The 27226-nt window shown below is 47.3% G+C and overlaps 1 protein-coding gene across 1 annotated transcript; it reads right to left on the bottom strand.

The window, feature by feature from the left end:
- Positions 1-2561: 2561 nt before the first annotated feature.
- On the bottom strand, positions 2562-24147 carry SPINT1 (serine peptidase inhibitor, Kunitz type 1). Its single transcript, XM_068945872.1, has 11 exons — positions 23852-24147; positions 23045-23542; positions 14200-14351; positions 12929-13067; positions 11600-11770; positions 10767-10793; positions 8831-8956; positions 7894-7944; positions 6933-7103; positions 6075-6131; positions 2562-4906 (listed from the first exon to the last, which is right to left on the bottom strand). Exons 1-11 carry the CDS (start codon positions 23991-23993, stop codon positions 4713-4715), a joined length of 1728 nt encoding a protein of 575 aa, XP_068801973.1. The 5' UTR covers positions 23994-24147; the 3' UTR covers positions 2562-4712.
- Positions 24148-27226: the final 3079 nt, after the last annotated feature.

Raw genomic sequence — 27226 nt, 5'->3', positions numbered from 1 at the left:
TCTTCCTTAAGCAATAAATTAGGCAGAAGAGTTAAAGTAATTTATCAGAAAGTATCACATCACCCTAGCTTTTGTCCTGGAGACAATATTCTGCTTTGCCGCTGTGGAGCCATCCACTTGTCATGCCACCGACAGCTGCTTTGTTTATTTACAGAGCCATTGTGCCACAGGGAAGCCGGGGACACCTGATATTTAACTGTGAGCCAGTGTTTCCTGCCTCCGGACTAGGAACCACACAAAGCATGCGAGTCCTCCTCGAGCCCACTGGGAGTAACTCATCCAAAAGCTTGGTCAGGGGAAGGTGGTTAAAAAGTTTTGCTAGAGCAGAAGGGACAAGAGGCTCTATGACCCTCCTTCCCCAAAGGTGGGAGCTGTTAAAAAGTCAGACTGGACAATTCTGAGCAGGCAGCAAGTTTCCCTCAGTCGAGCAGCACCACCTGACAGGAGCTACAGGAGTTTGAAAGGCATCTGGTTCCACAAGCCATGCGAACAACCGCCTTAAAAACACTGACCTCAGTAGGGAAAATGCTGGCAGCACCAACAAGGGGCCAACTCCAGTTCCCACATGTCACCTCTCCAGAGCCACAGGGAGCCTCCCGCAGAGCAGCACAGCAGAGAGGCTGTCTTGGGGAGATGGGCTCCTACGGCTCCCAGATCAGTGCCGAGGGACCACTGCGCCGGGAAGAGCAGCTCTGCCCCAAAAGGAGCAACGCTGCACATAATTGCTTGTTTCTTGCTGTGACCAGGAGAACAGCCAGGATTTGCTCACTGTCAGGCAGAACTAGTGAAACAACAAGGCAGCTGAACTTTCACCAGAAACATCTGCATTAGGCCATTTTGAGTGCTGATACACCCATTAGTCCTCTGAGGGTACCACCCCCCTGCCCTCCAAAAAAACCCTCAACTCCCTTTTCCACATTCTTTAGTTTTGCTTCATTAAAAAATGAGATTTTTAACAATCCTTCCCCCCCCCCAACTTTTATAAAATTAATTCCAGTTACATTTTTCTTGGTTTAATATGTTGCATAATAATGTGACATCAATACATTGTTGGGGGGGGATTTTTATGTTGCAAAAAGTTTCAAAATCTGGGCTCTCATTCCAATTTGAAAAATAAACAAATTTTAAAATGTTGGAACTTCCCGTGGAAGCAAAATTCTTGTTTCTGCCTGGGGAAAGAGCCGTTCCCTCTGAGGAGGGCAGCTACATGCGGGCAGCAGAGAGGGGGTGTGAAATCAGAGAGCCAAGGCTGGCCGGAAGACAAGCCTGAGCTCTGAGCCCTGGCCTGCAGAGGTGAGCGCTTTTTCGCCCTCTCCGGCACACCCTGCATTGGAGCTGCTAGCAAAGCCCCGTGGTGACCCCACACGGTAAGACCTGGGGAATGCACACCTCCAGTGTGCAAGCGTTAGGTGTGCAGCTTTGCAGGCTCAGCCTGGGTCTAGTTCAGTGCCAGCCTGTCTCTGAGCTCCCTGTTTTGCGTTACGCTGAAGTGCTGCTATTCCTCATCACCTCCATCCTCCCCATGCCGGCAAGCAGCAGGAGCAGCTGACGCTCATCGGCAGGGGCTCACTTTGCGGCAGGGAAGGCTGGCTGCTGCTCTGTGTGCTCAGTGTGCATGCTCTGGCTTTTTGGACAGAGGGACAAAGTGCTTTTGCAAGCTGCAAAGCAAATATGAGCACTTTGGCCAGACCTGCAGACTCTGCCAGGGCCACATCTAGCACCACTAGATACAGAGATATGTTTTAAGTGAAAGAAAGACAGCGTAAACGTACCTAGCCTTCTTTCTTTGGAGACTATCCAGGGAAGTGGCTTTGGTTTCAAGCAGCACATTCACAGCACAGGTTACCCACTCTGTGCCATGACGGATGCTCGGAGTTGCTCTTCACATTGTTCAGAGGGAGCAACACGGGCACCTAGAAACGGCAGAACAGGAGCCAGTATGGTTCAGGTGTGAGAGGAGAAAGAGATGGTAGTGATTGATAAAGCAAAACACAGGCCAGACAGGAGTGCAGGAGAGGAAACCTCCTCTGTGCAGGCAGTGCTCAGAGGCACAGCACTGCCAGTTCAGTGAGACAGGGGCAGAATAGCCTACTTTTAATACATACCCATTGTTGATTAGCAAAATTTACACTGCAGTGTCCGAGTGATCACCAGCCTGGAGATATAGCTAGAGCAACTAGCTGTTGTTTGAAGTATAGTGTCTGCTTTTGGTTTCAGACCCAAACCCCAAACCAGTCTGACCAGCTGGAACCCAGTTTCAGGTTACACCCTTCTTTGCTCTCTCCCTGACTTAGTGAGTGGGTAATCATCTCACTCCCAGTACTCCTCATGCAGTAATGCTCTCTCCAGTTACCCCTACGTGCTGCATTCACCAGTTCATGCCCTGTCCCCTGACACCCACCCAGTGATCCCCAAACCATGGGATCACTGCTGCAGAAACATCTGAACACCCTTTCCTGAGCTACCGCAGTCCGAACAGATGAAAGGGTATGAGATAGCATGCACGGGAACCATACCTTCCCTCCTTTGAAGGTCATTGCTTCTCAGATACCACTCCCAAGTCAGATAAGACAAAAAATTCTGTTTTATTACAACTTGTATTATCAGAGTGAATGCACAAAAAATAAATCAAGATGTTAGGTTTATTACATAGGCCATAGGGGCTGTGAGGGGAAAAAAAAAAAAAGAAACGGAAGAAGTAACACTAGACAGACCAAGAAAAGCCATGGAGTATCTGACCTGCCTCAGGGATACTGAGGCAGATATCCATGAGCATGAGCCCCCCTGTGAAAGGGAGAAGCATGCAGTCAGATTTTGCCAGTGGTCTGCGGGCCGTTGTTTCCTCCCTTCCAGCCCAGGCATCGGCCTAAAGAGGCAGCTCTCCTGGAGCTGCACTTGAGAGGACCCGAGCTCTCAGATGAGCCCTGCATGGCTTCACCACGGTCTTCCAGAGCCGCTGTACCCTTGGCCCTGAAAGGGATGACCCCGTGCACCAGGGTCCAGATATTTAAACTAAAATTTGTACATACTCTTACGCTTTCTTACACTGCCCACAAACACACACATACACACTCATGCACACACATACACTCAAATACAAGGCTTTCTTCTCTCTTCGTGGCAGGAATTTTCTAAGAGCAGCAAGCGTAGGGAATTTAGGGTTGATGCAAATCCCACACTGAATAAAGCTTACTAGGCACTTCGGAAATGGCAGCTTCTGCCCCTAACAGAAGTCTTCAGCTCCCAGAGGTACAAGCCTGGACTTCAGAGAAATAGCAGTACAAAGCTGAGGAGCATCCTGCTATGACAGCCTATAAATGAACATATAGGACCTCGCAGATGGGGGGAATTTCACAAACTGCCTCTTGGCCTGGGATTAACGTTGGACCTCCAGGAGCTGGGCTCATCTTGCACCAGGAGGGACAGGACAGCAGGAATGAGGAAGGTCACGTCTGAGCCCTGCCTGTTCCTGCGCTGTGGGAGATACCAGGTCACAGGGCAGCAGCTGTGTGCTCCAGGGAGACAGAACTAAAACAAGAGCGACAGCACTGATTTCCTAGAGGAGCTGCAGCCACCAGCCCTGCTCAGCAGCACAGCCAGGGCCACGCAGCAGCTTCAGCACCCCTGGGATGGCTACGTGCTGCCCTTCAGATACTGCCCTGAGGCAGGTGCCGTTACCCTCCGGTTCCTCCTTGCGTTCCCTTCCTTCACTGTGCTTCTCCCCCAAGAGAGAGAAGCACCTCCCTCAGAGGAAACTTCCCAGCTGCAAACCCCAAGCAGTGCTTTGACAGGATGTTTCCAGGAAGCCTCTTCGGGAGCACTAGGCATCGCTGGCTAGCACAGCAGCAGCAGAGGTGTGACTGGCTCTGAGGGAGCTGGGTCCTTCCACTCTCCTCTTACTATCAGCCAGAAAAGTGGGAACATTTCCTTTCATTTCACTTAAGAGTAGAGAATAAATAGATATTTTGTCAACGTGTTCAGGGTTCGACTGAACACTGAAAAAGCACAGGGCAACTCATGAAGAGAAAATGGTGGCTGTAACATGCAGCCAAGCAAAAAATTCTAGGTGCACTTTTCTGTTAAAAAACAAAATCTATTGATTAAAACAGATATTTCCCTGTTTCCTTCCATCCCAGGAATGGAAACGACTTGAGAGCGTCACAGAGCTTTCAGAACAGGTTATGTAAAGCACACAACCGCCAAGAGACTCATCACGGCCACAGTGACGACAGGAAGGCAAGGCCACCTTGCAAAGGTCTAGGGGAAATGGAGGAAAATAAGAGGTTGGGCAGAGGAAAGTGGCACTGCACAAACAAAAATTGCTGGCTGTGGTGAGCTTGCACCATTCACCAATATAAATGCTACACACATTCAGTCCCAGGGTCCTTCAGTAAAAACAGCTGAGTTCTGCCCCAGGTTTAAGGAGGAAGAATGATGTCATTCAGAGTTGTCATTGGATTGCTTGAAGTTGGGAAGGGACAGACATCAGAGAGCATCAAAATGCTCCCAAAGCCTCAGTTTCCAGAGCAGCCAGTTATCCAAGACAATCACAATCAGTAGTACTGCCAGATCATGGCTAGATCTTGGCCTCATGCTACAAACATCTTCTAACAGAAAAAGTCCTTCTGGCACAAGCCCATATTTAAAGACAAAACTCCAAAAGTTCTTGGGAGCGTCCCAGTGCTGAGCCAGAAAGAGAGAGAGGTTGTAGGTCAGACTGGTTTGGTGGCACCGTTGTAAAACAGGTGCGTAGTGTCCTCTGTGGTGGAGAGGGTTGAGTTGGTAGCAGTGGCTGGCTGACGGCGTCTACTGTTCTTCCTTTTCTTGAGGAAGAAGTAGCCAATGATCGTCAGGACCACCATGATGCAGATCCCAAGGAGCACAGCAATCACCACCTCAAAGGCACCTGCAGGAGACGCATGCACGCATGTTAGAAGGGCCACTCCACTAGCTCTAAAGCAGCACAAATGCTCAGGGAAAAGCAAGCACAAAAGCTACTCAAGAAGCTACGCTGGAAAAGAGATGAAGAGTGGTGAATGCAAAGTTGAGCAAAGAAGAAAGGTAACTGCATGGCATAAGGGTCTGGCCAGGATATACCAGGCTTCTCTCTTCCAAACTGCAGTTCCCATCATTTCTCAGCTGCACCACGCCCTCTAAAGGCTGGTTGGTGACTTCTGCAGACTTGGCTATTTGACATTCATATCAATATCAAACCCTTTCCCAACATTGGCTTTGCTTCATGCATCAACTGGGAGCCCCCAGATGGCTGGCTGCAGAGAACGCCGTCTGGAGTGGATAATGTTTTTTGAGCAAGACTATGGTGAACTCATTAGGTACAGTGGGGAACACCATGGGGAAAGAGCTCACAGGTGTGCTGTGAGCAAACACAAGTTGGCAGTCTTCTACCATGCCAACCAAACTCCTGTGTCATCAGTGCAGAGAGAATCAGACATGACGTATTTGAGAGCTGGGGTGAATCAGAGGGTTAAATCAATCTCTGGGGCTTGAACAGAAGTGTAAAGTATCAGGATTGCTCTAGTGAAGAAAGAGACGTTACAACTCTGTGATGAAAGGACATCAAGCTTAATGTGCGTGCTGTTCTTTTAAGATCTTATAAATGGATGGCTTTGCTGTTATTTTTAAATGTAGGTAGGAGTTACAGCGACATTAGATTTTCCCCACAGTTTAGCACCCAATTTTCTTCACATTGACCTGTGCCTTGTCTTTTGGAGAAGTAACTGGTCCTTATGAACACACAGCCCTTGTGAAAAATTTTCCCTGCTATTTTTTGACCTTGAACACTGGAGTATTCATGCAAATGTTGATGGAAAGAGAATCAGAGGCCTCTGCTATGAGCTACTGCGTCACAGCCAAAGGGGAAATCAGACCACAGATGCACAATCCTCAGAAGTGTCTCTTTAGCCACTGCCAGTGTCCCACAAATCCCACACCGCTTCCTCAACTTAAAAAGGCAGGGTTAGGGAGAAGGTTATTATTTTCAAGAAAAGGCAAAATGTTTTTTCAGGGCAGGGTAAAAGTAATAAACAATCTCTGTAGAAAGAACCATTACTCACTTAAGCTAGCACTTTGGGGCTCAAATGATTCCCATCTCCGGCCAATGACATCTGCTTCTGAATAGGGAGCAGAAGGGGAAAAAAAAAAGAGTTTTAAAAAGAAGAGTGGGAACAAGGGATAAGACAGGCTTTTTAGGAACATATTTCCTGTACTCTGATGTGAATGGATGCGTATAGCATGCTTCCTGACAGCTGTGGTACTGAGCTCTCAGGGAAGGCCAGGGAAGCACAGTACAGCTAAGCAGAACGTTCAGAAGAGCAGCAACAGGTTGCTTCCTCTCGGATATGCTCTGGCTGAATTCCTTGCACTGCTGCTGTTGGCTCCCTCAGGAGCACCCACAGATCTACACTGCAAGAGCCTTCCCTCTTGTTTGTTTAAAGCCACTGCTTAATACCTATCATTAAGGATTTTCTTGCATTTCAAGGAACAGCAAAGAACTGTTCCCTACTCACCTTCTCTAGCCATTGGCAAACATAAATACTTCTGCTTCTCCCCTCTCTTCCTCCCCTCCCATTTGGGGAGAACTGGAGCCAAGCTAGAAAATTATATTCTCTTTAGAGAGGCCATCCCTATCTCCAGTTACTTTTGTCACTCTTTTCTGTACCTTTTTCAGCACCAATATCCAAAATGTTTTTCCAGCTCTGAGATATGTCAAGTAAGCTGCATTGCAGAAAGATGCTGTGTACACATACTGTCTCCTTAAGCAAGCAGTCACGTTGAAGAATGCTGTGGGGCATGGCCAGGCTTACAGAACAGAGCTGCTTTGTCTGAAGGCTTCCAAGTTCCTGCCTCTTTGGGACCACAGAATTTAATCAGATGGGAGTTGCAACGCTCCAGCCCTCACTATGCCTGCTTACTTGTGATGCCTGCACATGATTTCATGCACTCTTCCTCTTCTCCAAAGTTGTTCTGGTTACCGTCACAGCCCCCGTAGGTGAAGCGGTCACATTTCTCAGCGAATGGGTTGTAATACCAGCGTGGGATGCTCTCCGTGCACAGTCCAGTATCGGGCAAATCCACACAGTGACCTGGCAAAGCAAGAGAGGTGTTCTAGCCCAAGCAGCATGTTCCTAGAGCAGCAACATTTTCTGCTTGCACTAGCAAAGCACAAACGCCACTGGAACAGGGAATCCATGGATAGACCAGTGTCTCTCAGGTTCCCACTGTTCAGTTGCCAACTGCTCAAAACTGGAAATTGCCAAGTTGAGCTGACACCTGCCTGTAAACCTCAACAGCAACTAGGAAACAGAAATATCAGAGTGTACAGTCATGCTAGACCTTGATTTCAATCCCCTGTGGTGTCTAAGAAACCAGTCTGGTTAGGGTCTTCACTACAAGCAAGCTGCACTTAAGCTGACTTGGGATATATTCTTTTAGCACAGCGGCACCGCCGGTGTCTATACTAGTATAAACAGGGCAAAGGCATGGGATCAAGTACCGGCATATGATTACCCATCCTTGGTAACTGCTATGTCCTCCATACTGCTTTGGTCTGTGCTATTTCCCAAACAGTGCTAGGTATGCTGCAGGGTACAGTACAGGCCAGCTGCTGTGCCCAACAGGCAATACAGATGAAGCCACCTGAGTAGAAAGAGTTTAGATATATGAGTGAGAGCCTGGCTATAGACAGCTGTCTTCAAAATCAGAGAACAGGTCCTTGACCATTTTGAATACAGCTATAGCCATTGGGACTGTCTAGATACTACATTTATTTTTGGAATTAGAGAGGGAAGCAGTTTTACCTTGAAACAATAGACTGGCTAAAAAGGCAAAAACTGGCAGATGTCAGCCTAGGTGCTCTTGACAGACAGTACCTACCTTTCTTATTTGTGACATTGATTTTCTGCAGTCTATTGAATTCACGAGCATCTGCGAGAGAAACATTTCATGTTAAAACTACTCTTCCCAGCTGAACACAAAAGGAATGCCTCTGTCCATACAGATATGGGCAAAAAGGGCTTTTCTGCAGATACCTTTGCTATCACAAGCCAGGGAAAGGGAGATATAAACGGGGGTTCTTAGATACCCGAAAGCTATGAGAAGAACATGTGAAAATAAAATGTAATTACTAGGAACTATTCCCAGTTTCCGTTCTACAAATACAGAGGAAGCTAAGGAAAGCTAAGGAAAACACAGGCTACTTTCTTAGCTTTTTCCATTAAAAAAGTGGGGCAACTGCTATAATTCCAGAAGTATGAACAAACATTAGTGTCGCATCACAATAGTCACATGCTCACAGCCTAGAAAGGTTGAACACCCCTGCCCCCGCCATGGCAATTCTGTCAGAAGAGAGGAGAGAGGGATTACAGGTTTCAGCAGTTAACCACTGTGGATTTACTGTAGCATAACATGAGGATGCTAAGGGGACAGTAAGATGTGACACTTAACAGACTGGGAGAATTCAGTTTCATTTATCACCTCCAAGCCCCAGGAGACCAGCTAAGGCAATTCAGAAATAAAGTACTGGAAGGCAAGGAGAGGACAGGCTCTGAAGACTTGCAGACAGATGTGGAGAAGAGAGTGGAAGAGTTTTCAAGAGGCAGCAAACATCCCAGAAGCATGATCAGCTCTTGCAATCAGCTGGGATAAGGGAGATGGCAGAATCTGAAAATAAGATAATACTGCGGAAAGAAGTCTATATATAGAGTAAGGAGATGAGAACAGAAGGCAACAGAAAGCATTGAATCATTAGCTCTAACTTACATTGCGCTCACTCCTGTCTGACATTTCCAAGTCAGAATTTGGAAGTACTTACATTGTTCACAATACATCTCATCTGATCCATCGGCACAGTCTAGAGTTTCATCGCACTCCAGATAGGCATCAATGCAACAGCCATCCTTGCATCTGAAGGTGGGGGGCTGACAGTTCCCATTGCATACTGCATCAGAAACAGTTCAGACAACTCATTAAAATATATTATTTTGCCCTGCCACACGGATGCTTTATGAAGGACTTAAAAGCTGGTGATAGGACTGGCAAACAAGAAATAAGGCAGCTTGGGTAAGGTCTCTCTTCAATGCCACTCTGAACAAAAACAAAAAAAAAAACACACACATACTTCACCTCTTGTGTGTAAGCAAAGCATTGCTTTGGGAACAACCATGCTTCCTCTCAAATATGAAGTACACAGAGGGTGGAGGCAGGAATAAGCTACCCAGGAGGAATATGGAGATGTTGCCCAATCATGCAGGGATTAAATTAAGAAAGCTGAAGCTCAGCTGGAGTGGAAACTAGCAAGGGATGTGAAGCGCAACATGAAGGGCTTCCACAGCTACATCAATTGCATACGAAAGACTTAGGAAATCATATGCCTGCTCCTCTGTGAGGCTGGGGACATGGTGACAAGGGACACAGAAGAGAATGAGGTACTCAATGCCATATTTGCCTCAGTCTTTACAGAGAAGGTCTGCCCTCATGCCTGCCAGGTCCCTGGCTCATTTGTACACTCCGGCTGGTGAAGCATCGCCCATAGTAGAGGAAGATCACGTTAAAGACCGCTTAAGCAAAGGGGACGCACATAAGTCCATGGGGTGACATGGGAGGCATCCAAGAGCGCTGAGAGAGCTGGCCAGTGTCATTCAGAGGCTGCTCTCTATTGTCTCTGAAAGGCTGTAGTGATCAGGGGAAGTTCCTGATGGCTGGAAAAGGTATACATCGCTTCCATCTTCAAGAAAGGCAAGAAGGAGGATCTGGAGAAATACAGGCTGGTCAGCTGAACCTCAACCCCTAGGAAGATTATGGAGCAAATCCTTCTGGATGAGGCAATTGAGCGCACCCTCAGCAAGTTTGTGAATGATTCTGAATGGCGGGCAGCAGCTAATATGCTGCAGGGAAGAGCTGCCATGCAGAGAGACCTTGGCAGGCTAGAGAAATGCGTCACAGAGTGCAAAGGCAAATGGGAAGACTAAGCAGCAAGTTAAAAGTCCCATACCTGAGACAAAACAACCCCATGCAACAGTGCAGGCGTCAATGGGCTAGAAAGCAATTCTGCAGAAAAAGACCTAGGGGTCAGGACGGACAAATTGAATGTGAATCAGCAGTGAGCCCTCATGGCAGTGAAGGCCAGCTGCATTCTGGGCTGTGTTAGCCAGCAGAGACAAGTGATTATTCCCCACTACTCCAGATATTGTTTCAAGTGCTGAATACTGCACCCAGTTCTGGGCTCCTCAGTACAAGAAAGATGTTAGCGTGCTGGAATGAACTCAACAAAGATTCACCAAGGGGCTGGAGCACATGACCTGATGTGAGGCTACGGAGAAGACAGAGCCAGACTCTTTTCAGAAGTGCACAATAATAGAGGCAACAGATAAAATTTGCAACAAGGGAAAATCTGATTTGGTATTAGGAAAAAAATTCATAATAAAGGAGGTCAAACAACGGCATAGGTTGCCCAGAGAGATGTAGATTCTCCTTCCTCAGAGATACTCAAAGCTGGATGGGACGCAGTCCTGAGCAACCTGATATGATCCACTTCCGGCCCTGCTTGAGCAGTGGGTTGGACCAGATGACCTCCAGAGGTATTTTTCAACCTGAATTATCCTATGACGTGAAAGTGAAAGCCTAGTAGAGAAATCAGTCTCCAGTGCCTTGCTTTCCGTACTGAGTGCTAGTCAAAGAGCCGCGGGAATGGATATGAGAAACTAAGCCTGAGATTACAGCAGGATTACGTGGTGGTTCAAGAGGCTTACCTGGCTGTTGTCTTCCACCAACAGAACCTGAAGAGACAAGGGGAAAAATAAAATAAAATTACCACCATATTATATTGTCAGCTCAGGATCAGTTTTGGACTGCCTTCATGTCTCATCTAAGAAATGCATTTTTTTCTGAAACAAACCTCTATAGGGACGGGGAATAGAAATACAAATTTCCACAATCCAGAGAATCCCACATGAGCAATACCTGTGCGAGGCAAGACTGGAGAAGGACATGGCAAAGTTCCTATTGCTAGCTAGACTCTTCCTGAAAAGTCCTTCTGTTTGAAACCTTTTGTCCCCACCTTAAACTGTACACCTCAGAGGGGCCTGGTAGAGACTCAGGCCATTTATCTGAGGCAGTGCTATGAGTGGGCCAAGGGAAAAGATTAATTTCATCTGAGGTGTGAAAGGTGAGAAGGGAGGGCACTTCTGACTCCCCCACAGCACAACACTAGCCTCCGAATGTAGGTTCAGGATGTGGCACAAAGATTCTGGGAGGATTTCTGTGGCCAGAGATACACCATGGACACCTGGTCCTGAATGCGTCCTGCAAACAGAATGAACCTGCTTCCTGCTGCTGTCTAGCCTGGCTAGAGACACTAAAATACCATCCATGATAACACTTCATGCTGACTGGCACACAGACAACGGAGCAGTACTCTGGGAGCTGGGTCAGATACTTTGGCAGTGCAATACTCCCCATCACTAATTAACCTGGTCTCCTTGGCTCTCCTGACTCTAACTCTAGCTGCCAGCCAAGAAGCTACCGTATGTGCCTATCGGATCACCTATGTGAAAGAGGGGGTTGATTTTTGAAACAGACTCACCTTTAACATTCTTGCAGGCAAGTTTACACTCCTCTTCCCGCAAGTAGTTATTCTTGTTGGGCTTGCAGCCCCCAAAAATGAACTGTTCACACTGCTGAAGACTTGGGTTGTAAAACCAACGTGGAAAAGATCCTCGACATCGACCCACCTTCTTAGGAGTCAAACAGTGCTCTATCAAGAAAGTTAACATAGAAAGGTCTGATTAGTTTGCTTTATCTTCACATATACAAAGGAAAAATCTTGCAGAGGAAAGTACCTTAAGAGCATGGATACATGACTGAAAGATTTATAAAATCCTGAGGAGCATGGAGAAGGTCAGTAGGGAGTGATGGTATATGGTTTCTTATCATATGAAAGGCAGAGACACAAAATCAAATTAGCAGGTGGCACATTCATAAACCACAAAAGGAGCTACTTCTCCTGTGTGCTACAGCACATAGTTAAGTTGTAAAACTCCTTGCTTCACGGTGTTGCTGCTGCCAAAACATTACATGAGTTCAAAAAAGGGATTCAGCCATGGCTATTAAACACAGATACCATCTTTTACTTAAAAAAAAAAAAAAACTTCCAGCTCAAATTGCTTGGAGCCTGGCCAAACATACGAGGGAGACACTGAAAGCATGCCATATTCTTGTAATCTTTCCAAAGTATCAACCACAGGACACAGCTGGATGCAGCATGCTGGATTTCAGACAGACCTTTTGAGTGACCTGACATGGCTGTTCTTATATTTTCACAGTACCTTAGACAGGAGAATAAATTCTCTACTTAGCTACCTGTCAGCTGTTTGTCTAAAAACGCCTTCCCCCTAATAAACTTGTAATGCTGAACGTGCTGACCACTGAAAAAGCTTTTTGAAGCAAAAAATCTAGATAAAGCCTGGGCCACTTTGAACATCATGCTCATGGTTCCACATATGCTGCAGGCTAAGGGAATTAGGACCTTCACAGCAAACCATGGAGTAAATACAACCTTTTGGGTTCTCTTTGTCTCTTACACCCTCAGCTGCACTCTAGTCTTCAGCCACTCTGGTGTAACCCAGCAGAGGGCAACGGCATGCGGAGAGAAACACACTATTGCAGGCTGCCTCTTCTGCAAGAGGATGCGGAAACCGTAAAACAGATCCCATGAACGCAGAGGTCTTCTTCCACCCTGGTTCAGGTGCAGGTTTTTACCGGAAGAAATTGACATGCAAGTCTTGTCTCCTATTCATGCTCTTTTCCCATCTATGCCCTCTCAGCAGAGGTCTGGTAATGCCAGAGCAGCACCCAACTTTGGGGCAGAGTTTTGCTGGAGACTCCAGCTGAATGGCTGCGGGGTCGGGCTCACCTTCAGTCTGTTCAGAATTCAGCACCGTGATGGTGATGTTGGTGAAGTCCTGCTGGTGCGCGGTGTCCACGACAGTAAGCTGGAAGACGTAAGTCCCCACCTGTAGGTTGGAGACTTCCACTTGATCTTCTTCCTGTTTCTGAGAATGCAAAAGAGAGATTCTGCAGAAGAACATCTAATGAAGCGGTGAGTGAAGCTACGAAAGGCTTGTGCTTGTATTGCATTAGCTGGAAAGAAGCTTGGCTGGAAACCTCCAAGCAGAAGTCTGGCATTAAAAATATCTCAGTGCTGTACAACCTCCCCCAAATCTGTGGGATGGATTCTGACTGCTGGTGCCAAGCTGGAATAGGGGAGAGAAGCAATACCACAAGCCTAATCAGAAATTCCATATTTTGGCAAGTTTTGAAAGCACCTGGAAAGATAAAACAGTCTTTGGAGAAGACCAAAATATCTGTAGTTTTAATTTTATTTTCTTAAAAATGAAAAACGTCATGGATAATTTATTTAGCAGATAGCATACTCCTTCATTTTAAATGTGACAAATACATTTAGTTTTAAAGACGGAGATGCAATGAATATTGCTTTGCTTGCTGAGAGGTTTCTAAGAGAAATTACTGTGTCAGAGTAGAAGGCTTTGGCATTATTGATACAAACTTTCTCCCTTTCTTTGCTAACAACACTCAGCCTCCATTTCCATGCTATCTCTGCCCTTTGGATTATGTTTCTAGAGAGCACAATATGACTACATATCATTTTACTGGAGATAACACAGCATAAGACTAAGGATCAATAGTAAATTTGGCCTGAAATATGTGAGCCAGTGTTATTTAGGAATTCTAATGGCCCAACAAAGAGGAGCAGAAAAAAATAGTGGAGCAGAAAAATAAAAAAAAAAATAAGGGCAGGTCCCTCATCGAAATATATTGACTTGGGAGCAGGGGAGGTTTTTGCACTGCAGCTGTCGTCTCATGCATGCACTCACCGGGACAGATCAGGCATTGCACAGGCACAGACAAGGAACAGTCAAGATCCCATTGTGGCGCAAGAAGCCAGAGCCCTGATGAAGCTCAGCAACATTACCTCTTAGTAGGGCATGTAAAGGAAGGGAGTGACCACAGGGAGTGCACCACACCTTTGAAGGACAGGCTCTTGGGTGGAATGGCACAAGGCAGAAGGACAAGGTGACCCCTAAGACACTGGTTGTGAGAGCGCAATCTGTTGCAGGCCACAGGCAATACTGAGTAAGCTGCTTCCTTCACTCAGCTCCCTACCTTCATCTCCACAGAGGGGTCACCAAGGAGCTGTTTCCATTCATAGCTGACAATCCCGTGGTCATCTGTGCTCTCTGTGCCTCTCAGCAACACTGCCTCGCCTGGCTGTACTCTCATGTCCAAGCCAGTGCGGGCTATTGGAGGACGATCATCTGGAGAAGAAATGCAGAGCAAAGATTGGGTGGGAGGCTGAAGGACTGAGTCCCTGTTTTCATGATAGGAGAGGGAGATTTTTCCAGACTAAATCTATACAGACTTCAGTTACTAAAAAGAAAATACTTTATTACAGTTGTGCTTCTTGCAGGCTGAGCAAGCAACAAGCAATCAATGCCATTACTGCTGCCCTCATTAATTTAGTAACTCTGCAACCCCTTCTGGCTACCAGAAGGGTAGCATAGCCAGTTGGCTACCGAGCCATTTCTACCCACAGGAATCACCGTAGGGGAGTGTCTCTGTGGCTAAAGACATTGTGCTTCTAACAGTCACACCAACACAGAGCAATCTCTACTTCACCACATAGGAGATGACTTCATGTGGCTGTTAAAGAATGTGGAACTGACTCTCATCACTCCTACCAGGATCTCTAAGCGTTATATTGGTGTACTTATCCAGAACTAGGCACCTGGAGATTTGGATAGAAAATATCCTTCCTCCATCTTATCTTCACCCCACTGTTTGACACATGCACTAAAAAATACACACAAATGCTATTCATGCAATCATTATTTTTGTGCTACTCGACATATCATCTTACTAGCAGCCACCCACAGTCCATTAAATACTTTTCCAGACAGCTAGGTGTAAGAGATGAAAACTGACCTCTGCCCATGCCAACAGGAATAGACTATGCAATGACACCACGAGTTCCTTTTGGTCTGAACATTGCTGATTACAGCCTCCTGCATAGTTCAGACCATAAAACTCCACCTAGTAGCTCCTGTACCAAGTCCAAGACTCAGTGTTCGAGTTCAAACTGAGTCTTTTGGAAAGGCATCAACTGTGATTTATAAACTAGCTATATATCACTATACCATTATACTGTTCTATCAACTGTGACGGAAGAAGAGCATTAGAGCCCAAATCCCTTGGAAAACTATTCTGGCAGCAAACAAGCTTCACTGTTATAAACTCGCTCCTATTTTCTGTTTTGAGCATTTCAAATCCCAGCTGTTGACCCTTGCTACAGCCTACTAAAGAGCCCTTTCATATAAGGCATACTTATAAACAAAAAGTGACATTTAAAACAAGGAACTTGGCAGTTCTCTCATCACTAAGTTAAGTAGGATAGAGGGTTTTTAATGCGTTCTGTACAGAGTTACCACATGTCCACTCAGAATCTTCTATTTTCTAGTACCTTTTGATGCTGAAACCGAATGGAGACTTTAATTCCTATCCTGGTCTTACATATGCTCCTGCCACCAGAAAAGTCACAGGTGAAAGAAACCTTCCCTTTTTTATACATCCAAGCATTGTACTCAGCCTTGTCAGCTGCAGAATCAGAAAGGATATTTGTTCAACATCACTGAAATTACCTCATAGCCGATTGCCTGTCTGAACACCTGCAGCTTGCCTTCCTCATCACTAGACAAAAGGGGCATTTTTACTATATGAGGACATCAGTCACATCTAGCTTTGCAGCCACAGGGCTTTTGGTTACATTTATTGCACCAGTCTGTGTGGTCTCTGCAGTCTGTCATCAGCTTTTTCTCTTATTCCATCGTTTCATGTAAGTACTGAGTGGGAACACCACCAGCACGGGATCAGTATTTAACAACCAACCTCCAAAATAGGCAGAAGATACTCAGCTAGACTGAAAGAGGGCAGAAAGATGATATCTGCATCAGAAGCAGAGGTGGGCACCCTGATGTGCTTTCATCTTTCCATGAGATACAGCTCCCTGCTGCTCTGATCTCTGGCCTATGTGCCAGAGTCATAGATCCCTTCTCAATTAGTCTGTTTCACCATAAAGGCATAAAGACGACTGCAAAACACCAAACAGTGCCTAGCAAGCCTGCCACCTCCTGGCAGTGATCACGGCCGGTAGAACAAATAAAGGGGGTTTTGCTTTAACTTCAAGTGATCTTGCTGAGGACAACAAGAGTACCAATAAATCAAAAGAACGACTGGAGCTTGCAACACTTCCCAAACTGAACAGAGGAAAAGAACCCCTCCAGCACCTTATACGCAGTGCTCACAAGCACTAGATGGAGGTCACATCCCTGCTGTTCCACCCATGCAAACACCACAAGCCTGACACTGAGAAACATAGGCTGTTCCCAGCCACCCTCCTGCCAGACTGAGCCCATCAGACAGCTGTAATTACATCAGGGAAGGACCACTTCTTCAACACCACAGAAGCTGGCCATTAACTCGCAACAATTCCAAATGGCATTTTCCCTCAGCATTTTAACAATTTACATGCCAAACATTTCATCACAGCTCTGTTTAGCTACTTTGGGCTGGAGATTAAGTAGTGAAGTAAAACGTCAGTTCTGATTCATGTTTAACCTATTTCTCCAGATCCCACCTTTGATTAGCGAAATTCTCTGACGCCGCTCACCTCCAGAAGAATAAAGGTTTTGCTTGTGTGCAGGTGACTACCAAAGAGGACTTTCACTAGAAATTGAGAACTTTATTTTCAGAGGAGTTGAGTTTCTCCTTTCTCCATAGTGTTTTAGAAAACTCAGCAACTCTGGAGTATTTATAGACACAGGCTGACTATATCAAGACCTCAGTGGTAGTGTGGGTCTCCCTGGCACTCCTGCCAGCCTTGAATAGTTACTTTCCCTTTTAAGCCATTTGTCATTTTCCACCTAAGCTTCATAACCAAGTGCTCATTGAGCCAGAGTAAATATCCATTTACCATTTAGCTTGTCCATTCAGTTCCTTCTACTTTGAAAGTCTGTTTGAAAATGAAAAGTTACCTTTGTTATAATGCTCTTTTTTTTTTTTTTGACTGTAGAAAGTTTCAGAAAATGTCTGTAATTAACAGGGAGATTAAAGCTACATGATGCTATTCTATGGTATACTTTTACTTTAAAACACCAGCTCCTAAAGTCACATCATTAAGTGAGAACTTCAGCTTTCCTTTATATATAGGAAAAGGAAGTATCCTATGGTGCTGGGGAAAAAGCTTGAAAGAGTAAATCCAGAATTCTTAGAAACAAAATCCCCTAAACAAAGATGATTCAAAGTGTATGCCTGTCTTAATCCCTGTTTTTTTGCTTCTTTTTTCCACCTCAGCTGTTTTTAAGGGTTATGCAGCCAACGATTTGTCTGGCTTCACCTCTAATGCAAGTAAACTTGAACCAAATTTGACAGTGGAATAGAAGTCTAAAGATATTGAATTCCTACAAGGGCTGCGGAAGTAAGCATCTCTGTGGGAAGGAAGACTAGGCACCTGCTAGCAAAAGATGTGGACGCTGGTGAACTCCCACAGGAGAAAGCCTTTGCAAACCTTCCAGATTAAGGAAGTTTCTTCTGGAGCTCAGATACCACCCTTGAGACACACATTCACAGAAAACCAGATTTCCTCCCTTCCAGCGCTCATGGATCTATACCCTGAGCCCTTGAGACTATAAAGCAATACTTTAAAATATGCCAGTGGGCTTTGAAATTGCCACTAGAAAGAGCTGGAAAGCTTTCTTATTGTCATCAACTGGCTCTTACAACCTGCTTCTGTCTGCAGTTCTGGGAGCAGCTTACAAATGAGATCAGTGCTGTTTACACCTTGCTGAAGACAAAAGTCACTGCTCATAGCCTCAAGGCAGGTCAGTAATAGGTAAGGCCACCCAAATTCCAGGCCAGAGTAGTATCCATTAGACACGCAACCTCTGCAATTTCAGGAGTCGGAAGCCAGCTGACTCTTCCTGCTATAAAAGCCGACACTTTGGCAGACAGGGCAGGCAGCAGCCCTGCTCACCCTGCAAATGTTAAAGCACTGTTTTTTGATTGCTTCCAAGGAAGGCATTCAAGAGTGAACAGCTTTCAAGGAGTGTTCATTCAGATCTCTCCCATCAACACCATAAACCTCTCCATAGCAACAGGCTAAGATAATTAAGGAAGATACTGTTGTGGCAGCAGAAGCAATGTTAATTTGTGTAAGAAGGGGAGGAAGGGGAAGGGAACAAGGCAACGCAACACATTTCTAGGAGAAAGAGAAATACAGACGAGTGTACCATTTCTGTAGGGATTCATCCTACTGGCGGCAAATGACAGTGACTACAAAGGCATACAGTTTTTTCGGGTGACTCGGGCAGAGCAAAGTGGCTCTCAGTTGGCATTACTTTCTAGAGGCTCTTTCTCTAATGGTTTGTGAGAGGTGCACACAGCAGGTCATCTTAACCTCTCTGTGACAATACAGCATGACTGAAAGGATTATATGTTCAGAATAAGTCAACCTGCTGCTCCCCAGGTCTCTTTTCACCCTTTCTCAGGATGTGAGAAACCAGTCTGATCTGCTTGAACAGGCAGAGGAAAAGAGTCTCCTGCAGGGCCCTGTGCCATTTTAGTAAAGGTCAGTTGGCGATTCCAGTATTCTTAAATAGTTTTAGAGCCAAGATCTGAGGTAGCCACAACATGCAGCACTTCAGTAAATTTTGCCCGATAAATGATAATTTCAGAGCAATTAGAAGGCACTCTCCCCTGCTCTGAGCAGGGGCTTGATCAGATGACCTCCGAGGGCCCTTCCAGTATAAATTTGTTTATGAATCTGATATAAGTCCTGAACCTGCAATTCCCCCATCTCTCTGCCTGAGCTGGGACATTTGAGGATGCTCAGCTAGCTCAGGACTGATCAGCATCAGCCAAGGGGAGGCCAGGTGACCAGATTTGTCTCAGCCCAGGTCATGGTCCCAGCACTGCTCATTTTAGTTGTACTGTATCTGCAGAACAGAAACCAATGTGAGACCAAACATACAAAGCCGGATGTCAGTTTGGGGAGCTCTCCAGTTTGAACGCATTACTGCAGTTTTAACCTGAAAATCTCTATCCACAGTTGGCAAGAAGAGACACAACCTGAATCCTACAGGATCTCCAGCACTTCCCTTTTTTCCCCACTCACAAGCCCTAAACTCAACAGGAACAGTGTCACCACACATTTCATAACCATCACAAAAGGTTCAGTTCAAGAAACGGACAAAGGTTCAGGGAGGTTATTTTCCAGTTTCACGCCTAAAACTCGTTTGCCTAGACCAGAATAAGCTCATGTAGTGGTTACTTAAACACTAGGCTCTATTATTGCCAATAAAATGCGTGGTGAGCCTGCCCCTCCCAAATGAGCAAGGCATAAAAACTCGCACCAAAGTTCAGGCTGGGAAATGATTTAAGAAGATAGTGCCTTTTATCAATACCATTAGAGACTTCAGGCTGTACATTAGCTGCAACAGGCGAGAGACAGAGCCAAGCTGCCATGACCATTTTATACAGGATGTAGAAGTTGTTATTTTCCAGAATACTGAAGATACACTTAGATGATGTACAACACCTAGATTTCATTGTTCATATTCATTTTTGCCAACACCTACAATTCTTTCTTAAGTCACAACAATGCAAGAGTGCCCGCACTGGCTTAGACCAAGGGTCCCTCTGTCCCTGTATCCACTTCCAACCTGTGTGTGGATGCTCAAGGAAAACCAAGAACAGGGCAAGCATGTGCAATGCTTCCCCTGTATTACTCTCCCAGCTTTCAGCTACTTTCATCAGGCTCAGGGAACACTCCAAGATTAAATTTGTCTGTTCAGCAGCCCCCACTACGCTCTCTCTTTCAAGTATTATCTAGTGTCCTCTTCAACAGATATAAACCTCTTAATTCAATAGGTCTGCTCCCTGTGGAAGTACTACGGGTCTTGCAATATGTGGCCTTTTTGCTTAATCTCACCTGCTGGGTCTGCTAAACTACATAAATATGTCAGTATTCACTAGAAAAAAGAAAAAGTGCTTTTAATTCTCAGTATTATAAAGAACATCTAGAGACTGCCACATAAACACACCCTAAGGGGTCTTAGGACAATCCATGGCACGTCAAGAAAAGGGATTATAAAGCAGTGTATAAGTTTCCCTCAGCTCCTTGGAGCCTAGTCTCCAGCAGTTGACAGTAACATGTGCTCCAGAACAGCCACAGAACTTCGAGTTTTAACAGAGATACAGCACAACTGCTGGAAGATTAGACAATTTTGTCCTCATTGCAAAATCTGAGCCAAGTTTCTTTGCCTATAAACATTTGGGAGGAAAACTTGATGTGCTGAAAACAGATTCCTTAACAGTGGTTTCACTGTCTCTGGCACCTCAGGATCCTAGAAAGGTGCTGAAGCAAAAATGATGTAGATCTTCCTTATTGCTCCCAGGTGGACACGGTCAATGCCCAGAGGCTGGTTAATTTGGCCTCCTGCATCCACCTACACTTTGGCATTCCTTCCCCTCTCCCACTCAGCGGAAGTGAGGCACTCACCCCTCCTGCTAGAACAAGCCCATTATTCTGTGCTGGGTTCCTCCTGTGTTGACCCAGTTCCAGTTTCACAGCTAGAGAGGTTTGGGGTTTTTTTTTTGGATCTGAACCAAAATCAAGATCTGCATTCTTAAGTGTTTAATCAACTGCAGAGTGGAGGAGGGATCATCTAGTATAGTTTGGTTCATATTTCTTTATTATTCACTGTTTCTCCAGTAAAAAAAAATGCCTTTTCAGCTCTGGATTACTAAATAGCAATAGTTCTTTGTCTCTTTTCCTGGCAGTCCTTTAGTCTCATTGAACGGGTGAAGGGGAACGGGAAAGCTTTTACTATCAGTTAAAAGACAATACCTAAAGATTTCAGCAGAAAAGGGAAATGAATTTCCCATCATTTCCCATCATAGTATAGCACAAACACGGGAGCATGCTGCAAAGGCACTGTCTTGGTGGCTAAAATATGGGGGTAGCAAACTTCCTAGTTTCTGTTGCTATGCAGCCAGAGATCTGCCAAGCACCCTGAATGCTCCCAGAAGGCAAACACGGGCTGTAGAGGAGGCTGAGCCCTTCCTACACCCACAGTGGTAACCCCACGTGAGCGAGGAGGGGCATACCCTGCTCGGCAGGCTTTCGGCAGCATTCCTACCAGAACGTTTCTAGGATGTTTTCCACTTCTCGCAGATAAACTCTCCTGAGTCTTCCTCCCTACTACAGCAATCCCAGCATCTGTGAAAGTAGTATTAGGGTTGGTTTGCAAGGCAGCACCTGCATGTCTGTCTGGGATGTTCCAGTTGGCGCTCTGGCTCAGTGGTCTGAGGATGCTTTCCAGAGGCCTGCACATAAGGAGATGGGGGGCTGCAGTCATGTTGCAGCGGGTGCTAGTCTGCAGAGGTGAAGAGATTGAATCCCTCAACAATACCTTATACTCTAATCTAATCGTGTGAAATCAGGGTGTACTGGAGATGATGCATCCCCTTTTCCTCCTACAACAAAATATGTAGGAGTTCACACACATGCCAATCCTGGAGATGTGCTACAGATGTAGGCTTAGGTTCCTCTCTAACTGCAGCTGCTATGGAAAGGTTTCTTAAGCCTGGGAGGGAGATACAGGACAACTACTGCAACAGTGAGCTAGAGATTTACTGTAAAGCTCTGAAATGCTGCCACATTGCTGCTAAAACCAGTGACTTGCAAGGCCTGCTCCAGGAGCAGTGCCCTACTTTGAACCCCCTGCATTGCTGCTTAGAATTGACAAAAGTAGTCAGCTTGGGGTTTGGTGTGATTTCACCCCTCCAGCACTTCCAGGTCACACAGGCAAGCACATCCCAGAACACCAAAGACCATTCGGCTCATGCCAGAGAGCCCACGCACCTACCCAGCTACTCCCCTTGTGATCCTCACAGGTCTGCTTCCTTCCCACACCCCAAGTGGTCAGGGAGGGGGTGGGAGAAGCATTACATGCTCAAATATTCCCCAAAAATGCCTGCTGATGCATCAATATACAACAACAACGACAACAATGATTATGGTTGCCAAAGACGCGATCAAGTTAGAGATATCCCAGCCTTGCTAGACTTCCTCCAGAAAAGGGAAGAAGGAGGCAAAAGAAAGAATTGCTGGGTTTTTTTAGCGATTCTGAACACACTGCATTTCTTTGGAGACCACAAAGTGCATGACAAGTGGCCAGCTACGATTAGCTTATTTCCCACCTGGCTTTCTATGCACAGCTGCAATCTTTTAGAGTCCTACACCAAGTAGCAGGGAACCAGAGTTTGGGGTAAGAGAAACCCACCCCCAGCCCAGAAGTTTTTTAATCAGCGCCACCAGTCGCTCCTTCTCCTTCTCTTGCCGCTCCTTCCCACAGGGGCAAGAAACAAAGCCGGAAAGCACAGTGATAGCAAGACACCTCACCATCCAGGCTAGTTCTCACAAGATTCAGACTGGGGCAAAATAAAAGGTAAGTGGATTGCATTCTGCCTCCAGCCGCCGAGCAATTAAGAGATTAGTGCAGCCCTTTAAAATGTGGTGCTGTTTAGATTTCAGAGGGTTTTACTTTCCAGCCTTAAACACCTGGGGGGTGGTGAGGAAAGACAATGCTTCTTTCTCCACATTTTCAAGTACCAAAAACATTGCCAGCATTTGGTAAACACCCCACCCATTTCAACTAGCTTAAACAATGACTCCCTCTCCATTTACTAACAGGTAAACGGAGGCACAGATTTTAGGCGAGTTGACGGAGGTTAGAGAAAACCCTTGCGGCAGAAGGTGGTACAGAAACTCCATATTCAGTACTGCTTTGGCCCAGCGACCCAGCAACGCAGCTGCTCAAGTGACACCTGGATGCCAGTGGCCTTTAATGCTACTGCAGCCCTGGTTTGCGCTGACCTGTTCCTGGCACCTTACCACCAAATCCATGCTCCTGTATTGTCAGATAGGCATCGTACACGTCCCTCTTCACGTAGTTGAGAAAGCCGGTCTTCCTGGCAAAGCGGCACACGAAAGCCTGCTCGTAGAGGCAGTCGAGGAGAAAGCAGCCTTGGATGTGGTCTTCCCCCGCGCCTGGGCGCTGCTCCACCAGGGCCAGGTTGCACGCGGGGTCCTTGCAGCAGGCCCGGACGCAGTCCCTGCCCCGATGGACCCGGGGCGACGACAAGAAGGTGGCTCCGTGCTGGACGGAGGCGTCGGTGTCCAGCACGAAGTCCGGCATCCCCGCAGTGAAGTGGTCCAGGCACGTTTCCCCAAAGGGTTTGCCCTCCTGCCCTTCGCCGAAGCCCGACACCGTCAGCAGCACCAGGGTGGCCCAGAGCCCGGCTGGCAGCCCCGGCCTCCCTCCAGCCATCTTCACACCTGAGCCCTTGCTGCCTCCTCGAGCCCCTAGTCCTTCCCGGTGGCACGGCGGGGCTGGAAAGAAGAGAGAAAGACACCTGATAAAGTCCAAGGCCTGGCTGCCCCTAAGCAAGGGGGAGAGCTCCCTTCTTCCCCCCGGTGAGCAGGGCTGCGGCCTGTCCCCCCACGCTGCTGCCGCCGCGCACGCGGAGAGCCGGCGCTCGGGCACCGACGAGCTCCCTGGTGGCCTGCGTGGCAGGGGGGACACGCGCGTGTCCCCGCCGCGTGGGAGAAGGACGCGCGCCTCGCGGGCGCCGCCGCCTCGGCTCTGCTCTGCCCTGCCCGCTCGGGCCTTGGAGCGGCCTGGCGGCCCTCGGCCCCCACCTGCGGGGCGAAGCCGGGGCGCCCCGGGCGCGGGGTGCTGGGCGCAGGTGTGCCCTTCGGGAGCACAGGCAGAGACAAAGGAGCGCAGGGGGCAGGAAGTGAAATCTAACTCCTTGAGAGAGGAGGAAAGAAAAAAAAACATCAAGTCACTCCCCTCCAGGGTGGATTAGGTCAGAGGAAGGGGAGGAGAGCAGGGCTGATACCGTCTTCCACCCCGGTGGCGCAGGGAGCTGACGCAGCCCGGGGGAAACATGGCCCCCGTGGGAGCCGCGTCCCTGCGCCTGCGGCCTCCCGCCGCTGTCAGGCGGCTCCGGGCCGGCGGGGGGGAAAGCAGCGGCTCGGTGCGGTTTCTCACCTCGCGGGTGCAAGACTGCCCTAAACCTGGCCTGTTTCAACGCAGGGAGCGGGGCCAGGCGTGCAGCCCCGTCACCCCGGTCTCGCTAACGCGGTGACTCAGCCTCCGCACTGCCTCGCTGCCGCCGTCGTGGCAGCGGTGGTGCGCGCGGCGCCCGCGCGGTGAAACGAGGGGCTCCCCTTCCCGTGCCGCCCTGCGAGAGCCCTTGGCAGCACGCCCGCAGGCTGTCCCGGTGCCGGGAGCCCCGCGCCGCAGTCGCGAGAACTGGTAGTAATCAAAAACCCCAATGGGTCGGATTAGCCACGTTTCACCGCTCTCCTCCTCCATCTCACGCAGGTCGGTCACGGTCTGTTTGCAGTGTGCCCGCCGCTCACGCAATGGTGCTGTTCGGGGCCACAGGGGAACAAAAGCCGCCTGCTGTAACTTGGTTATGTTTTCTACCTTCTTGCTTGCGTTTGCAGATCCAGGATGAAATTCCCCTGCTTACAGAGATATCGGTGTGGTCCACTCCCCTTGTCTGCAAACAGTCCTAAAGGGACTTTTCCCAGGAGAACTGTCCTCGTCCCTCTGCTGGCTCTTTAGGAAAGCGGGGAGGGCTTGTAATTGGCTTGCACGTTATTTTTAATGAAATATTGCGTAACTTGAGAAAGAGCAGCAAATGTGGGATGGTGTTGATTGGCATATCTTCCAAAAGCTGTGCCTTGAACAGCACCTCAACAGGCTTTGCTGTTTTGGGGACCTTTCCAGTGTCCAGCATTTCAGTTCTTGCTGCTTCTTTCTGTCTGTGGTACTTACGATCCAGCCTCATGTATTCTTATAGGACTATTGAGAGTTCTGAGGTATTTTAAAGACTTTGACAAGTTTTCCCCTTCCAGTTGCCATAGACAAACACTATCAGCACACAGAGTTGCAAGGATACTGATTTTTAATACCTCTCATGACTTTCGAGGGCTTGATGCTCACATTTGGCTATGGTACTGACTTATGTTTGCAAAAGGAAATTGCTTTGATCTGGTTACAGTAGGGTGTGTGGGAGAGATCTGAGCTGCAAGCACAGCCTACACCATGAAAACCAGACGGTGGGGCAGCAGGGGAAAGGAAAGACTGAAATGTATGTAACTCTAGAGAAGAAGGACAAAATTGTTTTCCTTATTGGCTATATGAATGTTAGCTAGAGGTCATATGGGTTTCTCCTGCTCCATGTTCAGAGCCCATCTCTATGTCAGGTCTTTGGGATCAGCCTGAAGAACGTAACAGCGTTGAGGAGAGAGCTGGTCTCGCTACTTTGCACATCTTCTAAACGTGTGCGGGAGAAATAAAGACAAAGACTCATTAGAGGAAGAATTCTGGAAATTTCTTCTAACCTAATGTTTGCCAGGCTTCTGGAAATACTCCCAAATCTCCATGAGCTAGAGGCTTCAGTAGTTGCTCTGCCTATCTCTGCCAGTTCCGACTGCTCTGTCGCTGTTTAAACAAGGTCAGTGGTTGTACTCTGCTGAGGATAGGTATAGGGGACCACTGACAGCCATGTCTATGGGACTGATATAGCCTACTACCCTGTATCGAATGCAGCTTTTGCAGGTCCCTCCGACCCTGCTGTAGAATGGCAGACTTCAGTTTGGAGGAATGCAGGGTAGGATTTACCCACGGCTGCCCTGGATAACACAGCGTGTTTTGTTATCACGTGAGCGGAGAGGATCCTCTCTGCCTCCTCCTTTTCTTTTCTTTTCTTTTTTTTTTTTTAAGCTTTGGAGAGAAGATAGATAGATGCTTAGCCTGCTATGGGACGTGTTCAGGGTGAGGAGCAAGCACAGAGGACCGCAGTCCCCAGTCAGCAGCCCATGTGCAACGGAGGTGCCATGCTGGGATGCAGCAGTGCAGGGAGCATGGCAGAGACCAGCCTCTGGCAGGAGCAGAGCCCCGCTGGGGACCCTTTGCCCCCAGGGCCCTGAGCAGAGGCACGTGCCATGGCTGTACCCTGTTCCCGTTAGTGCTGGGCAGCCTGGGCTGGATGGTGAAGCTGGTGTAGGACATCTTGAGATGGGAGAGAGGCTTGTAGGTCCTGGCCCATAGCCCTGCTGTGCCAGGGAGGTGCACCGCCAGTCTCAGCTCCGGGCCACTATGACCAGGCAGCACTGCCTGGGCTCATCTCCTTCTGCTCTGCACTGCTGGGGGGCCTCTCTTATATTTACCCAGAAAGAGATTTTTTTTCCCTGGTTAAACGTTTCAGGTCTTTGGTTTGGAGCCTGGTGAGGCTCAGTGCAGCTTGCTGAAACAGGAGTTTGCTTCTCAGGGGAGCAGCTAGCCACACAGCAGCCAACTCCCTTGGATGTCTGTAGTGGCTGAACTGCTTCTAATGAGTCCCATTCAGCATTTTTGCCTAACTGGCAATTATCTGACCTACCTCCGCAGTAGTATTTTCTTAGGAAATCCCCATGCAGGGTTCTCTGTGAACCCGAAGGACGTGACTTCTCTTCCGCTTGTACTAGGTAACCTAACTCCTACGAATATAGAGCTGGGAGGATCCTGGATTGTCATCTCTAGCGTTATGTTTGTTTGAGAAAAAAAAAAAAAAGTCATCTGACACCCTTCCTAAACTGATCAAGCCGAACCTTAACAGGGAGGGCTTTTAATCACTTTGCAAGCTGTGCTAGAATTTTGCTGCTGGCTTTTCTGCTATTCGGCCTAAGTATATTCATGGTTAACTTAAATTTAGTTGCTTTTGTGCAGTATTGTCCTTTAATTTCAAAAGCTTCTCTCGCTTTGCTTTCTTCAGGTGTATTTATTTTAGTGAAATCATGTCCTACCTCTGTTTTCATTTTGCTAGTGTAAGTAAGCTGTGATCTTTCAATCACTTCTTTTATGGTAGAGTCTCCATTTCCCCTGTCATCCTAATAGTCTTTTTTTCTGCATCTGTTCTAGTTACAATTATTGTTTATTAAATGTGTTATACAATCATATGCTGTAGTTTAGAGAGTGGATCACCATTACCAAGTTTTTAATCTTCTCTCACCATGCTG

The sequence above is a fragment of the Struthio camelus genome, chromosome 5, assembly GCF_040807025.1.
Source record: "Struthio camelus isolate bStrCam1 chromosome 5, bStrCam1.hap1, whole genome shotgun sequence".
Taxonomy (NCBI): Eukaryota; Metazoa; Chordata; class Aves; order Struthioniformes; family Struthionidae; genus Struthio; species Struthio camelus.
Note: the sequence above shows the minus strand (reverse complement) of the source record. Positions and strands in the feature narration are given on the sequence as shown.